This window comes from Pholis gunnellus, assembly GCF_910591455.1.
Source record: "Pholis gunnellus genome assembly, chromosome: 18".
In the NCBI taxonomy this organism is placed as follows: domain Eukaryota; kingdom Metazoa; phylum Chordata; class Actinopteri; order Perciformes; family Pholidae; genus Pholis; species Pholis gunnellus.
The window spans coordinates 4484752-4505002 of record NC_136545.1 but is presented as its reverse complement, the minus strand read 5'-3'; the positions used below and the strand labels follow the sequence as shown (position 1 = coordinate 4505002).

At 41.8% G+C, this 20251-nt stretch overlaps 2 protein-coding genes across 2 annotated transcripts; both read right to left on the bottom strand.

The window, feature by feature from the left end:
• Window positions 1–767: 767 nt before the first annotated feature.
• LOC306710722 (phospholipase A2-like) lies at window positions 768–2933 on the bottom strand. The gene is made up of 4 exons (XM_079179395.1): window positions 2807–2933; window positions 2545–2692; window positions 1861–1994; window positions 768–1024 (listed from the first exon to the last, which is right to left on the bottom strand). The coding sequence occupies exons 1-4, from the start codon at window positions 2853–2855 to the stop codon at window positions 906–908; spliced, it is 450 nt and encodes a 149-aa protein (XP_079035521.1). The 5' UTR covers window positions 2856–2933; the 3' UTR covers window positions 768–905.
• A 2760-nt stretch (window positions 2934–5693) lies between these two features.
• On the bottom strand, window positions 5694–12987 carry prkab1a (protein kinase, AMP-activated, beta 1 non-catalytic subunit, a). The gene is made up of 8 exons (XM_079179564.1): window positions 12893–12987; window positions 11087–11344; window positions 10836–11005; window positions 10217–10310; window positions 9760–9874; window positions 9437–9570; window positions 9182–9250; window positions 5694–7430 (listed from the first exon to the last, which is right to left on the bottom strand). The coding sequence occupies exons 2-8, from the start codon at window positions 11234–11236 to the stop codon at window positions 7353–7355; spliced, it is 810 nt and encodes a 269-aa protein (XP_079035690.1). The 5' UTR covers window positions 11237–11344; window positions 12893–12987; the 3' UTR covers window positions 5694–7352.
• Window positions 12988–20251: the final 7264 nt, after the last annotated feature.

The following is a 20251-nucleotide window of genomic DNA, read 5'->3' as shown; positions in this document are numbered from 1 at the left end:
GAGGGATGACCCTAAGCTTTTTTGCGGACTTTGCGGGAACAAAGTGTGATTGATGAATGTCTTTCATGTGGAGGTGAGCACGGTTGGCATTCGGCTGCAGCAGAGAGAGGTGTGGGGACGGCTCATGGGCGCGATGCCAGGTGATTTTATTGGCACAGCTGGTGCTCCGTGACTAATTACATTCTCCTATGAATGCAGCGGTGTGCTGGACCACCAGCAGTGTGTGAGCAATCGTGCAAATAAAACAGACTCCAGCGGCAGCACTACATTGTTATTTTCCTTGTCAAATGTGTTGCAATATTGCCATATATGAAGGGTGAAATGGTCGTCAGGCAGACACGAATTGATTGAATTACTCATCATCATCATCAGGCAGTAGTATTTCAATTGGTTTGGTTGAACTTTCTGTAGACGCTTTGTCATAATGATGTAATACTCTCCTGCTACTGCAGAGATACACATCAGGACAAATACAGCCTGTAAGTTCATGTTCCGCCATATGTTCAGAGACATGGAAACTCCCAGACTCACAGTGTTCAAAGGCATGTGTGCTGCACAGTAGCTGCGGAGGAGGAAGTGTCAAGAGTTCCCAGAACATCTGTGCAATCACAACAGCACCCTCTGTGGTCACTTGAGTTCAGACTATGGCCTTTAATAACAGTAAACAGCACGTGAGGCGAAATGAGAGAGGTCGATCAAACTCTGTTTATTGACAGGATGGCTTCGCCATTTAGAACACAACAGGACTAATTCAGCACACAGAGGGAATGGTTGATGGTTACACGTCTAATACACCAAGGATCCTCAGTAAAGTTCATCTGTCACTTGTCAAAACTAACAACAACAAAAATGGACATTTGTTGTGCCGATGCGTGGACTCCTATTGTGATACAGTTGTCTGGTCTTTACTGACAGCGGTTGCTGGGCAGGTGCTCGTGCTCAGGGATCCAAGGTGATCTGCCGAAACACTCGGCGGCCTTCCTGTCACACTCGCAGATGAACATCTCACACTCGTTGTTATTGTCTGGGGGGGGGGGGGGGGGGGGGGGGAAGGTAAAGCAGAGAAAGACTCAGTGATTACCAAAAGGCCGACAATCATCCCTATAAATGAGAGAAACTGAGGGGCGAGCTCACAAAGAATGGATTGCGGCCACTGATAGCACCGTGAATTGCGCATCACGTTCAACCGCTATCCGCCTCGTCTAAAAGTACGATTCACGAAAGACATTGCGCAGATGACAATGCATCACTAACACGCCCAAGAAGATCTTTTTTTGCGTCAGATTGCAGTTATCCATGAGGCGGATCTACGGATGGGCCTGGATGTGCTAATAATGTCACTGTAACTGCATGTGGCTACTCGCACTGATCTTTGGGAATTGGGCTGTTTTGCATAGAATAGAAACGTATGTGCACGTGAAAATAGCACAGGAGCACAATAACGCTATTTGCTTTGCAGGAATTACATGGTTTCTTTTAAAAGGATAACATTTACAATTGTTGATGACTGACTTCAGTGCGGTTGAAAAGATTTTTGGGACGGTGGAAAAAAAGGAAATAGTCTGGAGCCTTGTAGACCAGCTGCTATAATCAAACAACAAAGAGATCTGTATCAGAATATAGGGATCATCAACGATCGGTAATTAGTATCTGTGTCAAAAAGACGTGATCAGGGATCTCTAGAAGTCATATTTGCTCCATTTTTTTTTTAAAGTTATTTCTCATTATCATTTGTTTATTTCACCCCCTCAGACAATAACTAAAAGTAAAGCCATGAAATGGAAACAATGGAAACAAAGCAAATGAACAAGTTAATACAATAGAGAGAGCGGGAGAGTCCCTTTGTCTCGGTGTACTCACTGCCACAGGTGACCTTCTTGTTTGCCTCATCACAGCTGTAGTCGTACAGCTCGGTGTAAGGATTGTCGAGGATGGGCCAGCACTCGGAGTGCTGCATGGATGCTTCGTAACACTTGTCATGCACTTGGCAGCACCTACAGGTAAAAAAAAAAGAATGAAAAAAATGTCAAACAAGATAAATTTCAACACGTTCTCATTCCAACTCGTCACATGCCGACGCTTGGTCCGACCACTTTCTAACGCACTGGGTAAACCAGCGCACGGCCGCAGCAAACACGTGGTTAATGTTGTGAATTCAAACAAAGAACTCTTGCTTCGGTTTAGACAACAAAACCACTTAGCTCGGTTATTAAGGAGAAACATCACGGCTGGCCTTAAAATAAATTGGTAAACTAAGTCAAACGTAACCAAAGTAACATGAGAACAGAAAACGTGTACCTTTAAAAATAACTCGACAACACTTTGAGACACGAACCCCGTTCTCCTGGTTGAAAGTCCTGTTTGTTTAAATGTTTTCTCTCTATATTACGTCATCACACACTAACGCAGCATTATCTCTGAGCATCTGACAATGAAGCTGATTGTAGTTACTTAAAAGCCGTCTCATGCAGATGCTAAAGGGCGCCTTGTGCGTTCGTATTTGACGCATCATTTGAGTATGAAGCAGAGTGAGGGGATCATGACCTATCCAGATCATCCACGGGTGTGCCGGAGCCTCCCTTTCCGCAGTAGCAGCCGTAGTCAAGGTAGTCGAGGGTAGGCCAGCTGTCGGGCATCACGCACAGGATCATCCTTCTGAACTGGTTCAGGGCCTTGTAGTCAAACGAGTGGGCTGAAGCACAACAAGCAGGCACCAGTCAGAACCTCCATTTACACTCCACTAGAAGACGCATCTATTACTCACAATGCGTGCAGATGAAGAGCTCTTTTGTCAAGTTGTACTCACCAACAGAGAGGCCTGCGGCCAAGAGAAGCAGAGCCTGGAGGGTATTCATCCTGTATGTCAGGAGGGTCAAGTCAAGTCGCTCTCACTGATGTGAGGCCCCTCTTTATATATGCGTATATGTAGTATGGGACCTTTGGACCTGCCCTGTCAGCTGCTCATGCTACTTAAAGTATGGACTCTGAGATTCACACACAAACCAGCATGTGTAAAAGCAGGTAAGAATTCTCACGCTCCCTGAACGGTGAGGCATGACGTTAGTTATCTGAGCTTCTCTCTAGAATAGAGTGGTTGGGCCTTGTGGTTGGGGATCCATGTGAGGGGGCACTAGATACACTTGCATGGTTACAAGTTATAATAAAGACTCATTTAAATGGTTTTAAACAAATACCCTCAGTCTAGGTTCTGTATGTGCTCTCTGTGTGATTTTTCTAGGCCCTACATAATGTATGAGGGGTGAAAAGTGCATCCATTGAAGTATTATGTGCAAATTCAAGCACTTGAACTATACTTGAGTATTTCCTTCTTGTGACACTTCATACTTCCACTCCACCTTAGTTCAGAGGGAAATACTGTGCTTCTTATCCCCACTGCATGTATCTGACAGCTTCGCGTAATTAGTTTTACTTAAAAAATATTTTATAGTACAGCTGAAACGATTAGTCGATCAATCGACTGGCAAGGAATTATCTGAAGAACGATTTCAGTAATCGTTAAAAAGTACTTTATTTTTAAGACTTTTTCACAATTGGTTGCATCATGTTGGACTGCGGGTAATTGGTTTGTAATCCTGGAAATGGTGTAAAATGACATCACAAACTATGAATTCTTTAAAAAAAAAATTTTAATTAATTTAATGAATCCATAATCATCCGTTGCAGCCCTATACAAAATAGTTCAAATGAGCATTCACCTGAACCGTGCTTTTACATTAAGGAATGCATAATAAATCATTAACAGAGGCTATTGATTTCTGCATTGAGTCCATTTTCCTAATTATACTTTTATACTATTGCTTACGTAGCATTTTCAATGCAAGACTTGTACTTGTAATGGAGTACCTTTACAGTGTGGTATTAGTACCTTTACTTAAGTAAAGGATCTGAATACTTCCCCCACCACTGTAACATACGATGTCTGTGAATGTCCTCTTTACATGATCATCAAGCAGGACAGCAACGTGTAATACCCTCGTGTCCTATCTAGAGATAACCATGGGACCAGATGCAGACATGTTCCGCCATATGTACAGAGAGATGGAAAATCCCAGAGTTCAAGAGCAACCGTGATATGATGAGCACTCAGAGGTCGGGGACAAAGTCTACAAATACAAAGTGTACTGTACAGAAGCTCCGGGAGGAGGATGTGTCAGACTTCCCAGCACATCTCTGAACAGTGATGTTTCCTTTTTAGCTTTTTTGCTAGTTCTTCCTATTCATTCAAAGTTAATGAATATACTAATAATATGAGTAAAACAATACTTTATATGCGGTACGTTTCTAGTGAAAGCATTTTGCAAACTGAATGGTCTTTTAGTATTTCTTTGTCAAGCGTATTGTTATAAAACAAGCGGAAAGTGTAATGAACTCAATTATGATGATGATTACTAATGATTACTGTCATTCTTCTCTTTTTACCAAATGCCACATCTCCGCTGAGTAGATTGAAGTTATTCAGATCATCTGTTGTGCAGGTTGTTGGTGCCGACTCCTAATTAGGAATTGAGAGCAGCTTGGTGCATTTCTCCTCTTGGCCAATCAGCATGGGACAGCACTCGTTAGGGCTGAAGAGAGGTGGGGAACTGCACGCCCAGGGGCATTCTGATCCTTCCTGGATGTCATGCAAACCTAATTTTAACACTCATTGATAAACTCTGGTCTTTGTAACCTAATTCCTGCAACTTTATTTTGTTTATTGGTTTAATTCAAATGAAACCCTCTTTATACACATGTCCTTACTATCAAAGAGGCTTTTGTTGATTATTGAAGAGGCTGTTTATTTTAATTTAAGAGGAATTTTTTTCATTGTGAAGGCACTTCACAACTGATTTGTTTCTCCAAGTAAATATTTCGGTATTTTGTGGTTGGGAGCTGGTTCTCAGCTTTTTCTCAATCAGCTGGAATGTTGGGGTTATCAGTACCATCCACAGACACCGTCAACAACAGTTAATTATGGCCGACCAAGAGAGCCACAGGGTACATCCCAGGGCTGCGGTTGAAAAGTCCAAAAATGACGACCTAACGTCTATTCCTAACCACTTTTCCTTGACCTCTATGGAAAACATCATAGGATCAAGGAAAGATGTGAAGGAGAGTTCATGAGGAGTTATAAAAACACAGGCCTATAGCTTGTTTGTTTACTAATGCTTCTTGTTATAGAGAATGTGTTCATTGACAGTTTGCTATATTTACTGTTTTTCTTTTTTTTACATGTTTGAAGTAAATAAATACATATGAAATGAAACGTAAGAATTGTTACTGTCTATTCACCAACATGAATCCCACTACTTTATGAGTATAATTGTTAAACCTGTGTAAGATAAACATATGTTTTCATGAAATGGTGCGTCACTTTAAATGTACATTTAACATAACTCATCAAAACTGACACGCAGGAATTATCAGCTTCACGTGACTGAATGTAAATGAATGTAAAAAGGGTCTCTCCAGCTCTCTGACTTTAATTGTATCCATAATAAAAGTTAATGCAGAAAATAACAGATCAAGAAAAGTGTCTAATGCATGAAGAAAGTTTGTGGTCCTTTTGTTGTTCAGAACTACAAAGAACATATTTAAACCTGATGGTGAATCAGAAAACAAATCAAATATATAACCTGAGTTCGGGATGTACACACAGTGTGGTCAGAAATACAACAAACCGTATGTGACTTAGTAACTTAATCTTTAATACAAATATCTCTCAAAATTGGAAACAAATGTACACACCAGCATGGTTCAAAGGGTCAACGACATTTTTCATACTGCCATATATTTGCACATCTAGCATTTTCGCATCAATAAATTATTAGTTAGTTCTGAGGCAACAGCAGACAAACAAATGAGATCTTTAATGAGGAGATTGTCGGCCTCTACTGGTCTGTAGAACGGAAACAATGAACATCACGGTCTCATCTGATAATTGCAATGATACATTGATGTAAATAGAAACCACTCGCTTTTTAACTTAAAACACATTCCTGGCCTTCAGACGTCATGAAATACATACAGACCATTAACAGTACAAACCTGTACAAACCTTACATCTCACATATATAACAGTAGGACTCTGTCAAACGGTCCTATTCTCGTCCCTTCATCGTAGTTCTTCTTGTACCGACCCTTATTTCAGTCCAAATATCTTCATTATTCCATTTCCTGCTTTGTCTTTTTTTTCTTCCCTTCAACCATCTGACACCGACACTAAAGATTGGCAATGTTCCGTGGCACAAAGCGCCGCCGCCATGTTCACTAAGCTGGCGGAAATCAACTATCTGGTGTGACTGGAATGCATTTAAATTGTATAAAAGAAGGAAAATGGTTGTGATTCAGTGTGAGGACAAGTTCAGAAGGGTCAGCGTTATTCTGCATTGTCGTGCTGCAAGTGTACATACACTGTATGCATATTCTACATCAAAAATAAACTTTTGTTCTCATAGTGCAAAGCTAATAAAGTTTCTCCAAAAAAAAAAAAAAGCTGCTCTTGTCTAAATCTTGACCACAACACTGCAACTAACGAAAGAAGCTTTTTGACAACAAACCACATCATAAACCCAAGTATAAAAAACAAAAACAATATCACGACATATTCTCACTAATGATAATGTGTGTGTGCTTTGCCGTCATCAGTAAATATAACTTGACACGTTCTCAAGATTAACAGGCAAATAGGAACAGTGGAGAACTACTGCAGTGCTTCCACCTCATTCACAGTCTCAATTGTACTGCTGTTGTGTTTTCGATGACACTCTGCAGCTCCCTCCTCCTGCCTCCGAGGGCTTTCAGTCACATTTCCCCAGCATCTCCAGTAGAGCTGCTGGGCAATATATTGATATTTTTTTCAATGTCGTGATACGAGACTAGATATCGTGAAGTGTGCCTTGACTTTAAAGTTTGCCTCGGCTCACTTACTCGTTGTATCCACATAACTGATCTCGTGTGTTTGATTATTCTCCATATGGCCCAGCCCCACTCCTCACTACATTTCTGTTCGTATTGACCACAGACATGTCATAATGCCCAACCTCCATTATTACTGCCTATCTATGTCTACGAAGCAAAGACTGTTGTTGACACCTACAGAGGGCAACCAGTGAACAAATAAAAGGCCGGTTATGTAGGATTGGAATGACCGAGCGACATTTATCATCCCGAACAGATGTGCACAACAACTGGATATACAGGGAGTGTACAAAATATAATCTCCGAGCTATTATTCTCATCCAGGACCCCAAAATTCACCTTGCTGTCTCTACGTTTACGGAAAGAACAGGTGGAGCTGATATTTTGTACACTCGATGTGCAGTTTTCTGACCGGATTAAAAAGTCTTCAATCAGATGGGCTTGTACAGCAACGTGGTGACGTACTTCTTCTTGTAGCGGTGTGTCGCGCTGAGCACCATCACTCCATCCTGTGACGGGAAAAAGACAACGTGGAGGAAAAATGAACTTCAAAAAAAAAAAACGTATCTAAACAATGAAACACATGCTTACAGCTGTGACACATGTGGGCCGATGGGAACAATGTTATCAGTCATCCCCATATGTCGGCACACTGCAAAGCGTGGAGATTAGTGGGAGGGCCGCCCACTAATCTCCACAACCCGCTCCGCTCACTAATCCCCCAATGCAACGTCTACCACTACTATGTTTTCATAGAGACACTGAAGCCTAAGTTACACTTTCCTCAAAGATGGTCTGATAGCACACGAGCCAACGTGATCTTTTTATACTCCCTGCAAGTTTCTCTTCCCGGCAAAGCCGACATACTCAAAGTTCTCCATTGTCTCCGCCCATTTGCAATCGCGAGATCGAGGCGGTCGCAGTTCTTGCTCTCCTCCGACTGCAAGACCCAAGGCATGATGGGAATCGCCTGGCTGTCGCCTGATCCAAGAGCTGATTGGCTCTTAGTTTCTGACCACAAACACCACGTTTTGTAGAAAATCCAGATTTTTTTGGTAATTGTGATCTTTAACGCTAGATTGTTGGCTGTCTCGTGCAATGATGGCTTAATCTAAAAACCTCTCGTGTAGTTGATGATGATGATGATAAAAGTTATTCATAGAGCACTTATCACGACCAACAGCAAAGTGTTTTACAAGGCAGACATAAAACGAAAAAAGGATAGAGTACAATGCAAAATCTATACTTTACAAATAAATACAATCCGAACGTGGTCTGCAAACTACAAGTAGCCTACAGTGACTTCCTGTATATTCTTTGAAGGCTGCTGGAAACTGTCAAACTTGACCGCAGTATTTTCATCATCGCCCTCTGCTGCCGCCGCCGGACCTCGGCCACTTTCCAGGCGAACGTTGGATGTGCACGGACGGGTGGAACCCCGGAGAAGGGACACGCGAGACCTTCGCGCAAGCATAAATCAGGCTTCCGAGAGAATCATCTGAGAGTCTCTGGCTGTAAAGCATCTATTTAAGGAAACCAAACACCGCTTCCTGCTTTACATCAAAGCTTCACTGTGCATATAGGAATGTTAGTGTTGTTTTTAAGAGAGACTAGAGAAAAAAACGTGAACCTAGCCTTTTTAAAAAGGTCTTTAACCAGTAAATCAATGGAGGGCTTTTATTGTGAAGCTGATACAGAGGATATTAACAGAGGTTAACAGGTCATTGTAATAGAAAATGATCTATTTTAAAGTATGGGTTAGTTTTCAGTGCTTTCTTCTTAATGGATCAGTTTTAAAAAGGTGCTATGAATGAGATCAGGGGATCTCAACATGGTGATGGCTGTAACAGAGGCTCGCAGCTAACAGCGCAAACTACGGCAAAAGAGCTAACAGTGTTTGGCAATAAGATAAGCTCCACCTCTTTTAGCGTGCCATTCTTATTCTATGGAAAAACAGACACTATTTAGAGACACTGTTGTTGGTATTTTGAACTTGACATGTACGTTAGTTTGTTTTTCCTGCCGTCGCGATGTGGAAAAAGTAAAAAAAAAAAAAAAAGTGCAAGCATCTGTCCTTCAGCTCTTCTTTTTAGCAGCCTTTGTTATCATCTGCTGTGCAAGCTCGCTAACAGCTGCAGCAGCTCACAGTTTCTACTCGAAACGCCAACAAAGCTGGTCCTTTCGCAAGTGTCACCACAGAGAAGTTCGGTCACATTTCAGCAGCCACGTGGTGCTGCGAAAACAAGTCACAGATTCTTACCTTAATGGAAAGAGCGTAGAGGTGGTTGAGCATGACATGGTTGGGTTCTGGGAGTAGTGCAGGGTCACACTGGATATGAAAAGAAACAGAAAAAAGGAGTGTTTCTTTCAGTATTTCAAGTTAATACATCTCAAGGATGTGACGGATAAAGGGCAAAAAAAAAAAAAGAGAACAAGAAGTTTGCTTTTTCAGCAAAATCCACAATGGAAATAATTGTGATTAATGAGCCTCGTTTAACTGCACACGGCTACTTACAGAGATCCCAGTGTCTTTGTTGAGGATGACCTGCAGCAGGTGAGGCGGGAGGATGGGTGGAGACTTGATCTTCTCTTCCTGTTTAGGAACATATGCGTCCTGATGATACGGCCCGGGAGGAGAGCTGGAGAAATCTGATGAGGAGGGAGGGGGCATGGTACATATTCAATCATGTTTATTAATAATAATAATAATAGTGCCTTTTGACAAAAATATTTCAAAATAACAGACTAAAAAATGTTCCAGTCCTGTACCGGTTTTGGGGCCCCACCCATCACAGAATGTAACCGGGCAGCCATAAGGAAAGGATGTCCAGCACTCACCTGACATGTCAGAGCATTTCTGCGAGTCCACCATGAGAGCGTCGAACACCTCGAAGTCCGTTTTCCTCACCTGGATGACGTTGTTGACCGTCCCGAGCTGACTGGTCACAACCGGCTGTGAGGAAAACGTGAGACGATCAAAAACTAAAGCGCAGAAATGTAAACCAGCCAGACGCCATGTCTTTTATATCATAAATAACCGTTGTTTTAAGTTAACCAGCATTTTACAGGCAGGTTTACAGGTGACGTATAGTTACACAAGCAAAGAATTTAAACTCAAAAAAGTCACTCACTGCGCAATGTGTCACGTTCACTGGTCATGCGATAAATACATTTCCACAGAGAAACAGGCCCATTCCTGTTGTGTAACTTTGTATAACAGATGCGGTCTCCCTGAGATCACGGCTATATACTACTGGTATTATTATTATGTTGTGATTCATAATGTAATACTGACCTCAGCTGGGTCGTGGGTCCACTGGCCGTCCACGTAGAACTTGTACTGATGCTCCCCTTCTGGCAGATCAACAATGGCCACAAAGGTGTTCTGACTTTGACGCAGACGACAAAGAGGAAACATTTGGCACACAAATTGAGTGAACACAGTACGTCTCTTCAACCTCATTAATAATGATAAGATGTATGCTCTCTGATTGTTGAGGCGCATACAATTAACAACTCAGTCACCTGGATCTGAATAAATGACCACCGGGCACTTAGGTGTAGTGAAAGTATCAATTCACCTCATAAAACAACCAAGTGTCTCATGAAAAACTATCTCCATATTTGCATTTGAATGTTATTAGCTTGAATGAGCAATGGCAAATATACTCTCATCGTTCTTATAAATCTACTTTTGTGATGCATGTATGTATTGTGTTGCATTGTGCTGTACTAGTGTTTGCTGTTGCATTGTACTGTACTGTAACTCTAGCACATTTACATTGAGGTGGAAACTGAGTTGTTGACTAATGTGCACTGTCCCTGGTAAATAAATAACTAAAGACAATTAACTAGTAACTAATATAGAATTAGAACACTGAAAAAACCCCACACAGTTTAGGACGGCCCATCACCTTCGTATGAGAGGGATCTTGTTGACCCAGTTGTTGAAGGACCCGGAGAGGTAGACCTCCCTGCTATCTCCGGTCCAGCGAAACACTGTTGGTCGGTCTAGAGTTGGCCCTTTGTCATCTACTTCCAAGTCATGCTGCCAGGCGAGGAACTCCTCTTTCTCCGACGGAGCCTAAAACAACCGCCAAGTAACCGCCATTAACGACCGAGTCGGAAACTCACGACCGGTCTCAGAGACGGCGGCAGAACGTACCTTCATGTCATCGCCGTGAAAAATATCTGCATCCTCGGGGCTGTCCATCAGGATTTTTGGCCCCCCTCCCTCCTTGTTACCCCGGCTGTCCCTCCGCTGAGCCTTGTCCCCATGGCCCATGGCAGCCCTCTCACTGCTTGTATTCCCCATGGCTGTGTCTTGTTGTAGGCTGGCACAAGGTCACTGTGAGGGGGAAAAAAGAAGAAAAAAAAGCCGGCCAGCAGCTCAGAACAGACTGAGCTGAGAAGACTTTTTTTTCTTTTTTAAAAAAAAGAAAAGGGTAATTAATCATCACTACCTGCTACCGGAGTGCTGGCGACACAAGTTGCTGTTTAAGACCTCATCACTCAAATGACAAAGATAAAAAAAAAAGTTCACCTTAGGCGCTAACGCTCTTATCTGGAATGATTTACTATGTGCTTCAGCAGAAGAAGTTAACTCAAACGTGCAGCAAATCACAAGCAGCAGCGGGTCAGAGCCATGGAGAAGGACTTTACAGGCTTATGATTTGCTCCACTTCAGAGAGACACGGCTCTCTTTACAACACCACATCATCTGACAGCTGAGTTAACAACATGGCTTTATAAACATGTTCATAAAACAATCCCTGCAACTGGGGACTGAACAGCCGTGGACAAGTAATATTTCAACGCACCACCTGGGGGCCAAAAGGATCCTCGCATAAAATGTATTCCATCATGATACCTTCTCTTTAAAAAGGGCCAATGTTTTGTTGGATACTCTTATTGACTACCTGTCACATTTTCTACATTATTATTTCTACATTTTCGACTCTCAATAAGCAATCTGCACTGCCGGTTGAATAAGTAAGCAACGGTAACAGAACCGTGACGAAATAAAAGGGGGCAGATATGGCATTTACAGCAATGGATCACCTATTCTCAGGAGGTTTCAAATCCAGTTCCACGCCTCAGTGTACCGAGAGGTGACTCTGAAAACCTCTGCCGAAGTTGTTTAAAACTGCAGTGTACATTTTAAAAGTAACAAAGTATTTTCCTACCACTGTTGTTGAGACATTCCTTGGTAATCATGCGATTACTGTATGTGTCACTAATACATAAACTCAGTTTAAGGTGACAGAAAAAGATTGTCAGTATTTAGTGTCTGAAGGCTGGTGATTGATTGCACAAATAGGGTTTTTCTGGTTAAATACAAAACAAATATATAATCTGGTAATTTCCTGTCAGAGTCTGGTCATAACAAGAAGTATCAACAGTTTACTGCGAGATTTTATATTAGAATAACTTGGGTAGTTATCAATATAAGTCGATATTCCTGAGTTTTTTTTTAGGTTGATGGTAGTTATCTCGATTATGAGTAAAGTGACGTTTTAAGCACTCGTCATAGGCATCTGTAAATATCAGTTAGTGTGATGACATTGTGCAGCTCATAAATAACCGTTATAAGCACAACAGCAGTGCTTCAGACGACTTCATGTCAAGTTGACAAACGTTAAGTGCAAACACGTTGACATTAGCCACGTTACGTTAGCTCATGTTTAAACCTTACGTGCAAGAAAATAAGCGCCATTACTATCTCTTGTAGAGTTATAGTCGGAACCGGGCAGGTAACGTTTGAGCCAATAGTACTTGAGTAGCAATAAGAGGTAACCTCACCGTCACACGGTTTACTGAAGCTAGCGTTAGTTAGCAGTTAGCCTCGGTGTGCTGCGTAGCCGGTTGGACGTCCTCAGAACTCATAATGTGCTACTGGCTGCTACATAGAAGTGACGGCGGTTCAAACACTGAACGCAGTATAAATGCAGACATTGGTGTTGCTTTTTACCTGACAAGCGTTTGCCGTCGTATGCGTCCGTGCTAGTTCATCTGACCCATTTCTTAAGGGAAGAAAACAAAACATTTGGTCATGCTAAACAAACCCGCCCCCCAAGGTTCGCGCACGCGCAGTAGATCAGACATTAAAATAGGGTACACTTGATTAAAAACTACCGAATAATCACTCAATATAGCATAATATTTCCCCCGCATGCACTTATTGTTGTTTAAATAAAACATATATGTGTCAGTGTTAGTATTTTGTCATCATAATACTATTTTAAAGGCCACAGCCCAGTGTGATGTAATGGTATGTTTTCAACACTAGATGGAAGCGTGAGCCCAGTGACAACGTACAGTATGAAAATACTGATCTGTCTGCATGTAGTGAGCTGATACAAGGGTGAGCCTTACTTTTGAATGTTTTTTCTGTAAAAACTGATGCACTTTAAGGGATATGTATGAAATGCAACTACTAGAAATAGTGTATATTTTAATTAATCAGGTGACCTGTGCAACACCAAAAATGGGAACAACAAAGACAGACAAAAAAATGAGGCAGGAAAATTGTCAATACAGGTAGATATTTTTCTGGGACATAGGCCATCAGAATATATAGGCATAGCAAGATAAAGACAGTGACCGAGGCTGTAGCTACATTAGGTATTACGTAGACCTACTTATAGCGTGCAGTAATGAGAAAAGATAATTTCATATTAAGATCGGCAGTTCTTAATGTCATGCCACTGATTTATGATGGCGACAGTACCTTCAGCTGAATCTAGGCTACGGATATAAATAAAGAAAAGAAAACACAACAGCTCTGTGCCGTTCTTGACATTTACCGTCAGATGGTTCTTGTATGAATCATGTGCAGTGAGGGAGAGTGACTCTCCATTCACGCAAAAGGTCTTCAAGTGACCTTTGAACTACGATAGTCCAGCTGTAACAATGCCTTTTTATAACCTTCAAAACTTCAAGGCCCCACTTTGCTTCCTGTGAGCTCTGTGATGCCTAAAATACCCCACTCCATGGAGATGAGATGATGCAGCACATCGCTAATTCTTAAGTCAGGCAGCCCAATCTGATCCTAAATCAGTGCCAAACGTCATGCAGCTGCTGTCGTCCCAATTGCCTTGAGCAGTTGTGCCACAATGTGCCAAAATGTCCCCTGTTTGTCAATGTTCTTATTTTGTATCATTTTGCATTTTTTTGGTTCATTTTCTAGGGGCTTACCTAACGCATGCAATACAAGCTGAACATTTTAAACAGTAGCTGTTTTTGTATGTCCTCAATATTTTCTTTTTGCAGGGTCATGTTAAGCTCCGACAAAAGCCAAAACAGTGTCTTTTCCTCTTTTGTTTTTGTCCCCTCGCCACCGTGCACTAACTGCACCAATTGTTCAGACACAGAGTTGGGGGGGGGGCACAAAATGAGGAGCTAAATAAATGAAGAAAGTAAATGTGTCCAGCAGAGATGTGTGAAATGAAGGGAGATTAGATTCCACTGGACCATTTAAAAACAGAAGAATCTACATGTGGCAAGGCCCCATTATCTACAATGTCGCAGCAGACGCAGCCCCGAATTGTCACAGTTGAATGCAGTACACAGATTTCAGTCCACACCGGGTGTTCAATTACAGGGATTTCATTTTTCCCCTCCACAGCCTTCATGCCTCGTAATAACCAGCTTATTTTGTCGGTTTCTTTTCAGATGGCTTCTCATCTGCGAGGAAATATTATTGAGACATGTGACATGTAACAGAAGACTGTTATTGTGTGATGAAAATAATTGATATGTGCATGTTTTTGTGCAGATAGAGCAGAGTACGTGCCACACAGCACTTTAATTGGAGCATTTCAGTATTTCATGAAATTAGTTTTTTTTTTCCAAGGGAGGTATTTGCACATCAAACTGGTGCGTTGGAAAGCATCATTTAATAAGTCCCACAGTGCTCTTGCTCAGCATCAAAATTGTGTAATCATGTTAACATTTCGGTCCCCTCTCGACACTTTTTTTGTCAAGAGCGCTTATCGAATGAGTCCTAAAAATCCAAAACGCCAGGCCTGTTAGACGGCCGTCCTGAAACCAGACGGCTGTGGCTGTAATTGGCAGCACGACAGCCGAGGAGACTGAGTGGGCTCCAAGGAAGAAGTTGGCCTGGCTGGTTGGAGGTGGGCTGTGATGTCTTCGCCTGCGAGCGGAGGCGGATCTAAAAATGGATCGGAGAGATGGTGTGGCGTGTTGTTAGTTTTGATGTGTTGAAAATCTGTTGGCAAACAAGGTCTAAGGCTGGAGGGGGTTAACCCTGAGCCCTGATCATCTCGTGATTTCAAAAGACATCTTTTGTTGTGTGCAATCCAATGTGATTAAAGCCCCTTTTCTCTCTCTTCCTGTCTGTCTGTTAGACAATCAAACTTCTATTTTATTATCATTATTATAAGATGTATGTCCACTTCAATGTCCACTTTGATTGAATTTCCCTCCAAAGCCAAAACAGCAAAAGCTAAAGCCTAAACTGGGAGCGCTGATAGAAATCCTCTATTGGCCAACAGACCTGCCGATGAACTCCGGCGTGAGTGACGGGCTGACATTTTGCCGCGGATCCATTCTGGCGCCCTTTCCCCAGAGCCGTGACCACACTGCCACTGTTGTTTACCACTACTCATCCATGCTGAGTGAAGTCATCACACAGCAGCAGCCGCAGCACCTCAGCCAGCAGCTGGCCCTGATAGACTCTCTGTAGGACAAGCCAGATAACCTTTTATACTGAGTCGCTCTGGATTACACATGGGGGGGGGGGGGCTCACAAAGTCACACTTGTTGCCTTGGCACCCTTATAGACTCACAATCTTTGCGTGATGCAAATCACTTGACACGCTTGTGTTCATGCAATTTGTATGAAATACTGAATAAAAAATAAGTGCTGAAATTTAAACATTATGGAATACAAAAATCTCAGGCTTAAAGGGAAAAAAAGTTATTATCCCCAAACATTCCATGAAAACCAATAACAATACTGTCTGACTGCCCTTCCCTGTTTGTAGCCAAGGCTCATTGGTTCCTACCGAAATGAAATGTAATAAACACTCTCATTTCATAATCATTGTGGGCACTGTAGTTTAAGGGTTAATCAAACAGTTTTTAATTGTGCATTTCTTGTGGACTATTTTTTGATGCGGATTAATACACGTTCAGCGTTCTCCTGAGTATTTATAGCAGCAAAGCAATGTATGTTTGACTGATATAAAAACTACAGTGCCCATGTTCATAGTAATGCTGGAACAGGCCAACTAGTGCAACACTGTGCCTCATTGATGTGTTTATGGCACAGAGGATTAAGCTACGTCACAATTTGGACATTAATTGTTCGGGTCAATTGACAGTTGGTTTTGGTCTCATAATGGGATTTGTTCACCATTAGAAAAAATACAAAATATTGCCAGCCTCAACCTTCAGGTAAAATCCTGAAAACATGGCATATATACTGTATATATGGGACTTCAAAACATCTCTTTCATTTTGTCTGTGAGTTTCACACTTCTTGCTTCAAAACTTGATCAGTCAATTGGTCTTCCACCTTCTAGATTTGCTACGGTCTACTAGAAGTTTAAATTAACTGCAACAACATTGTTGAATGAATGGCACTGACACCTCCATCAAACCGAGTTCTACGCACAAGTGCAGCTGAATTATATCTCTGTCTAAAACTCTGTTGTACACAATATAAGAACTGCCTTCTCTTTTGATGCAATCAATACCCCTTAAAGCTGCCCAAGGTTGAATTTGACTCTTTTATCAAAGAAAGTGTCATCTTTACACCTTCTCATAACATGTGCAAGCAAGTATAAAATGGATTGTGAAAGTGGGTGCACTTTAAAAAAATGTTTTCAGAAATGTCTGTATTCAAAAACAAAGGACATTTCAAGTGACTTACAAGTGGCAATGTACTCAGCAGTGTGAGTGACAGCAACCACGAGAGGTCCTTGAGTATGCAGCCATAACTGGCCACCCGAAGCTTGCTGCAGCAGAATGGGAGATTAGACATGGACAGACACAGAGGCGCACACTCACACACACGACCGATCGCATGATCCTTGTGGCGGACATAGATATTGAAAATGAGATTTGATTCCAAAACATCTTGAAATAAGTCAATTTCAATTGGTTACATTTGCAAACATTGGCAAATGTATTAATTTGTTTAAGACTGGAAACTAAATATGTTCTCATTTGTTTTTTATATGTATACAACTTTTTTATTTTGGCAGACATAAAGACTTGATCCTAAGTTGAGTATCTCAAATGACGTGACGGCTGCATCGCAGGGCTTTAAACCATCTGTCTCATTAGCCCGGTAATTTGTGAGACTACTTGGGTGGGACAACCTTAGACTAATTCAGAGCTCAAATTTCCCATTTGACTCAGCATTTAATGCAGCAATTAGCCCGGTCAACAACGCCATGATTGAATCTGTTTTGAAATAATTACATAAGATCCCCATCTAAATGATTTCTCTCCCACACACACTCTCTCTCTTTGTGCCCTTTCATCTCTCTTTCCTGTTTTGTCTCTGTGTCTTTCTCTCTATTTCTACTGTGTGTGTTGTTTTCTCTCCCATTTGTACTGTGCGACCTTCAGTTTAACATTCCGGGAGATGCTACTGACATTCTATTTTTGTTTTACTCACAGATAAAAAAAAAAAAATGAGAGGCAGAAGAGCCTTTACCACTCCATTGTCGGACTACTACCAAATTCGGGACAAACAGGAAGGCAATCCAGGCACTCCAAAATATAAAGTAACCACGAGGAATTGGTTGCAGTGGCTAAATCATCAAAAGACAACATGTTTAACCACTTTAGATCTTCCTTAGGGCTAGTAACAAACAGACAACACGAGTATTGGACTCACGTTTATAGAAGTATCAACCAATGGGGGGGCAATCACATGACCCAGATAATAACATGACAGGTGAAATAAATAAAAAATAATGCAAACACAAGAATGGAACATGAGAAGAGATTAAGATTTAGTTTTTTTTAGACATACATGGACAACACATTCTCGCCCCAATGCGTGAAATACCCCAGCTTGTTCAGTGCTCCTAAGCTTCAGACTATGACGCTCTATGAACCCCTTTAGCGTTAGTTTGGACGTGTCAGGGAAGGCGTGTCAAGGAAGTTTAGGTTTAGGCAACAAAACCAGTCAGTTAGGTTGAGGAAAATAGCGTGGTTGACATAACTTGACTAAACCTCACGTGACTAACTAGGGACAAAAGAGTCACGTGACGAGCAACTCATGTAAGTCCCACGGCTAACGACTGCAACGACTCACTTGACTAATGACTGATGTCAAAATTCATTGAGGATTCGAAAATGAGTTTTGCACAGGAAACAAACAGTGGTCTCCTGGATGAAAGTCCTGTGTTTGCTTGACCCATCTACTGCCGTCCCGCCCACCTTGTGTGGACCAATAGTAGAGTGCAGCGATGACGTGTTTTTGTGGGCCAACCCCGCAACTTAGCATCATACTGGTTCCCTCTACAAAAAACCAAAGGGGTTTTTCCATTGGATTTTGGATTATTGCATAAAAATAAACTCTGGCAAACACACGTTTTTAAGGACATTTACATCTTTTTTTTCAGTAAGATAATCTTCTCAAATGAACACTATACTTTTATGGTCTTTGAAGCATAAATGCAATTTACAGAAGTAAAAGCTAATGTTGGCTGTAAACAAATTACACCACGGTTGAGCGCAAGTACAGACAAAGTGGCTGTGAAGGCGAACCAGTTTGAGTGATGATGTTTAGAAGTCTCATTTAGCCACTTGTTAGCTTTGGCCTTTTTTAGGACACGTAAAAGCTTTAAAATTCACGAGATGAGTATCTATACTTTTTTTTATCATTAAAATCTCCTAAGCTTATATTGACCACAAACCTTAGTCTATCTAACCAAATACACACAGAAAAAAAGTCATTGACTTCGAGATGAGGGAACCGGAAGTGCAAAAATGCTGACTCATTTCAAGGTTTAAGGACTCATTCCTGCAGCACTATGTAAGGTGCGTCTCATAGCGTATTTGTCGCGTTGGGATTGAGAACGAGTTGACATGGACGATAGGTATCCACATATAGGTTTTAATACAGGCTGTTATAAAAATGGAAAGCATGTGGAGTCTATGTCCTCGTTGACACCTCAGTCGATGGATCCAAAAGAACGTTGGCTAAGTTTCTGTATTCTGTCCCTCAGTTTCTGTCCACCTCTCTCTGGCAAACCCCCTGGTGAGAAGGTGACCTCTTGGCAGTACAAAATCGATCCTCTTTCATTTTTATTGCAGGCAGGCGAAAGGTCCAGTGGCCATGATGCCTCTAAGAGCTCTCCTCTTTGATGTAAACTTGAGGAGACAATCAGCTCCTGTCCGCTCCACCAGTGTCATTCCTGACTGTCCCTGCGCTACGACCCTCTTGACATTCAATCTCAAACGTACGGGACGCATTTTGCGATCGTATGTGTAAGGTAAGCCCTGTGCCCCCTGTGGAATGTATACTTGTGCAATGACACTGGATGAAGCAGCAGTTGTAAGCTGTTTCCTGCTCCACCCTTTTGGAATAATGAGCAGAGGGCAATCACGTTGAGGGAGCTGATAAGTGGCTGCATTCTAAACCAGTTTAAATGCAATGCTACTTTATAGCTACTGTCATAATGTCGTAGTCATTTTCTAATCCCCCCCCCCCCGAGTTACGGTTGCTACGTCTGTCAAGCTTTCCAGTCTAGCATGGTGCATATGTAGTCTACAATTAAAACAGTGGCAGATTTAAGGTTCACGGTTCAGCTTTATTGTCATTAGTTGTAGGCCAGAAAATGTGTAAACAAATATTACCATATTGAAATATTTTAAATCAGACTAGAATAAAAGAATAAAATAGGCAATAGAGTAGAACAAAAGGGTTTAAAAGTAGCACAAAATCAAAAACATTTACAAGTAAGACCAATGATACAGTGCAACGTATAGTACATGTGTGACATGCAGTGCTGAGGTTTATAAGAAAAGCCGCTTATTCACGATAATGTGTAGAGGATGTGGTGGACGTGAGGAGTCTCGCAGCCTGAGGAAAGAAGCTGCTCTGTATTCTGCTCAGCAGCGGATACCTCTGTATCTCTTGCCAGATGGCAGCCGGGTGAACAGGCTGTGGATGGGAGAGGCATCGGCTTTAAGCATCCTTTGGGCTCATCTGAGCGCTATCACTGGTGCTCAGTATATGGGTACCAATGGTGTCCTGGACAGCTCTAAAGGCACGCTGCAGAGCATTGCTCATCCCAAGCCATATTTGTTGTGTTTTTGGTAAGGACGCTTTTTATTGCTCCCC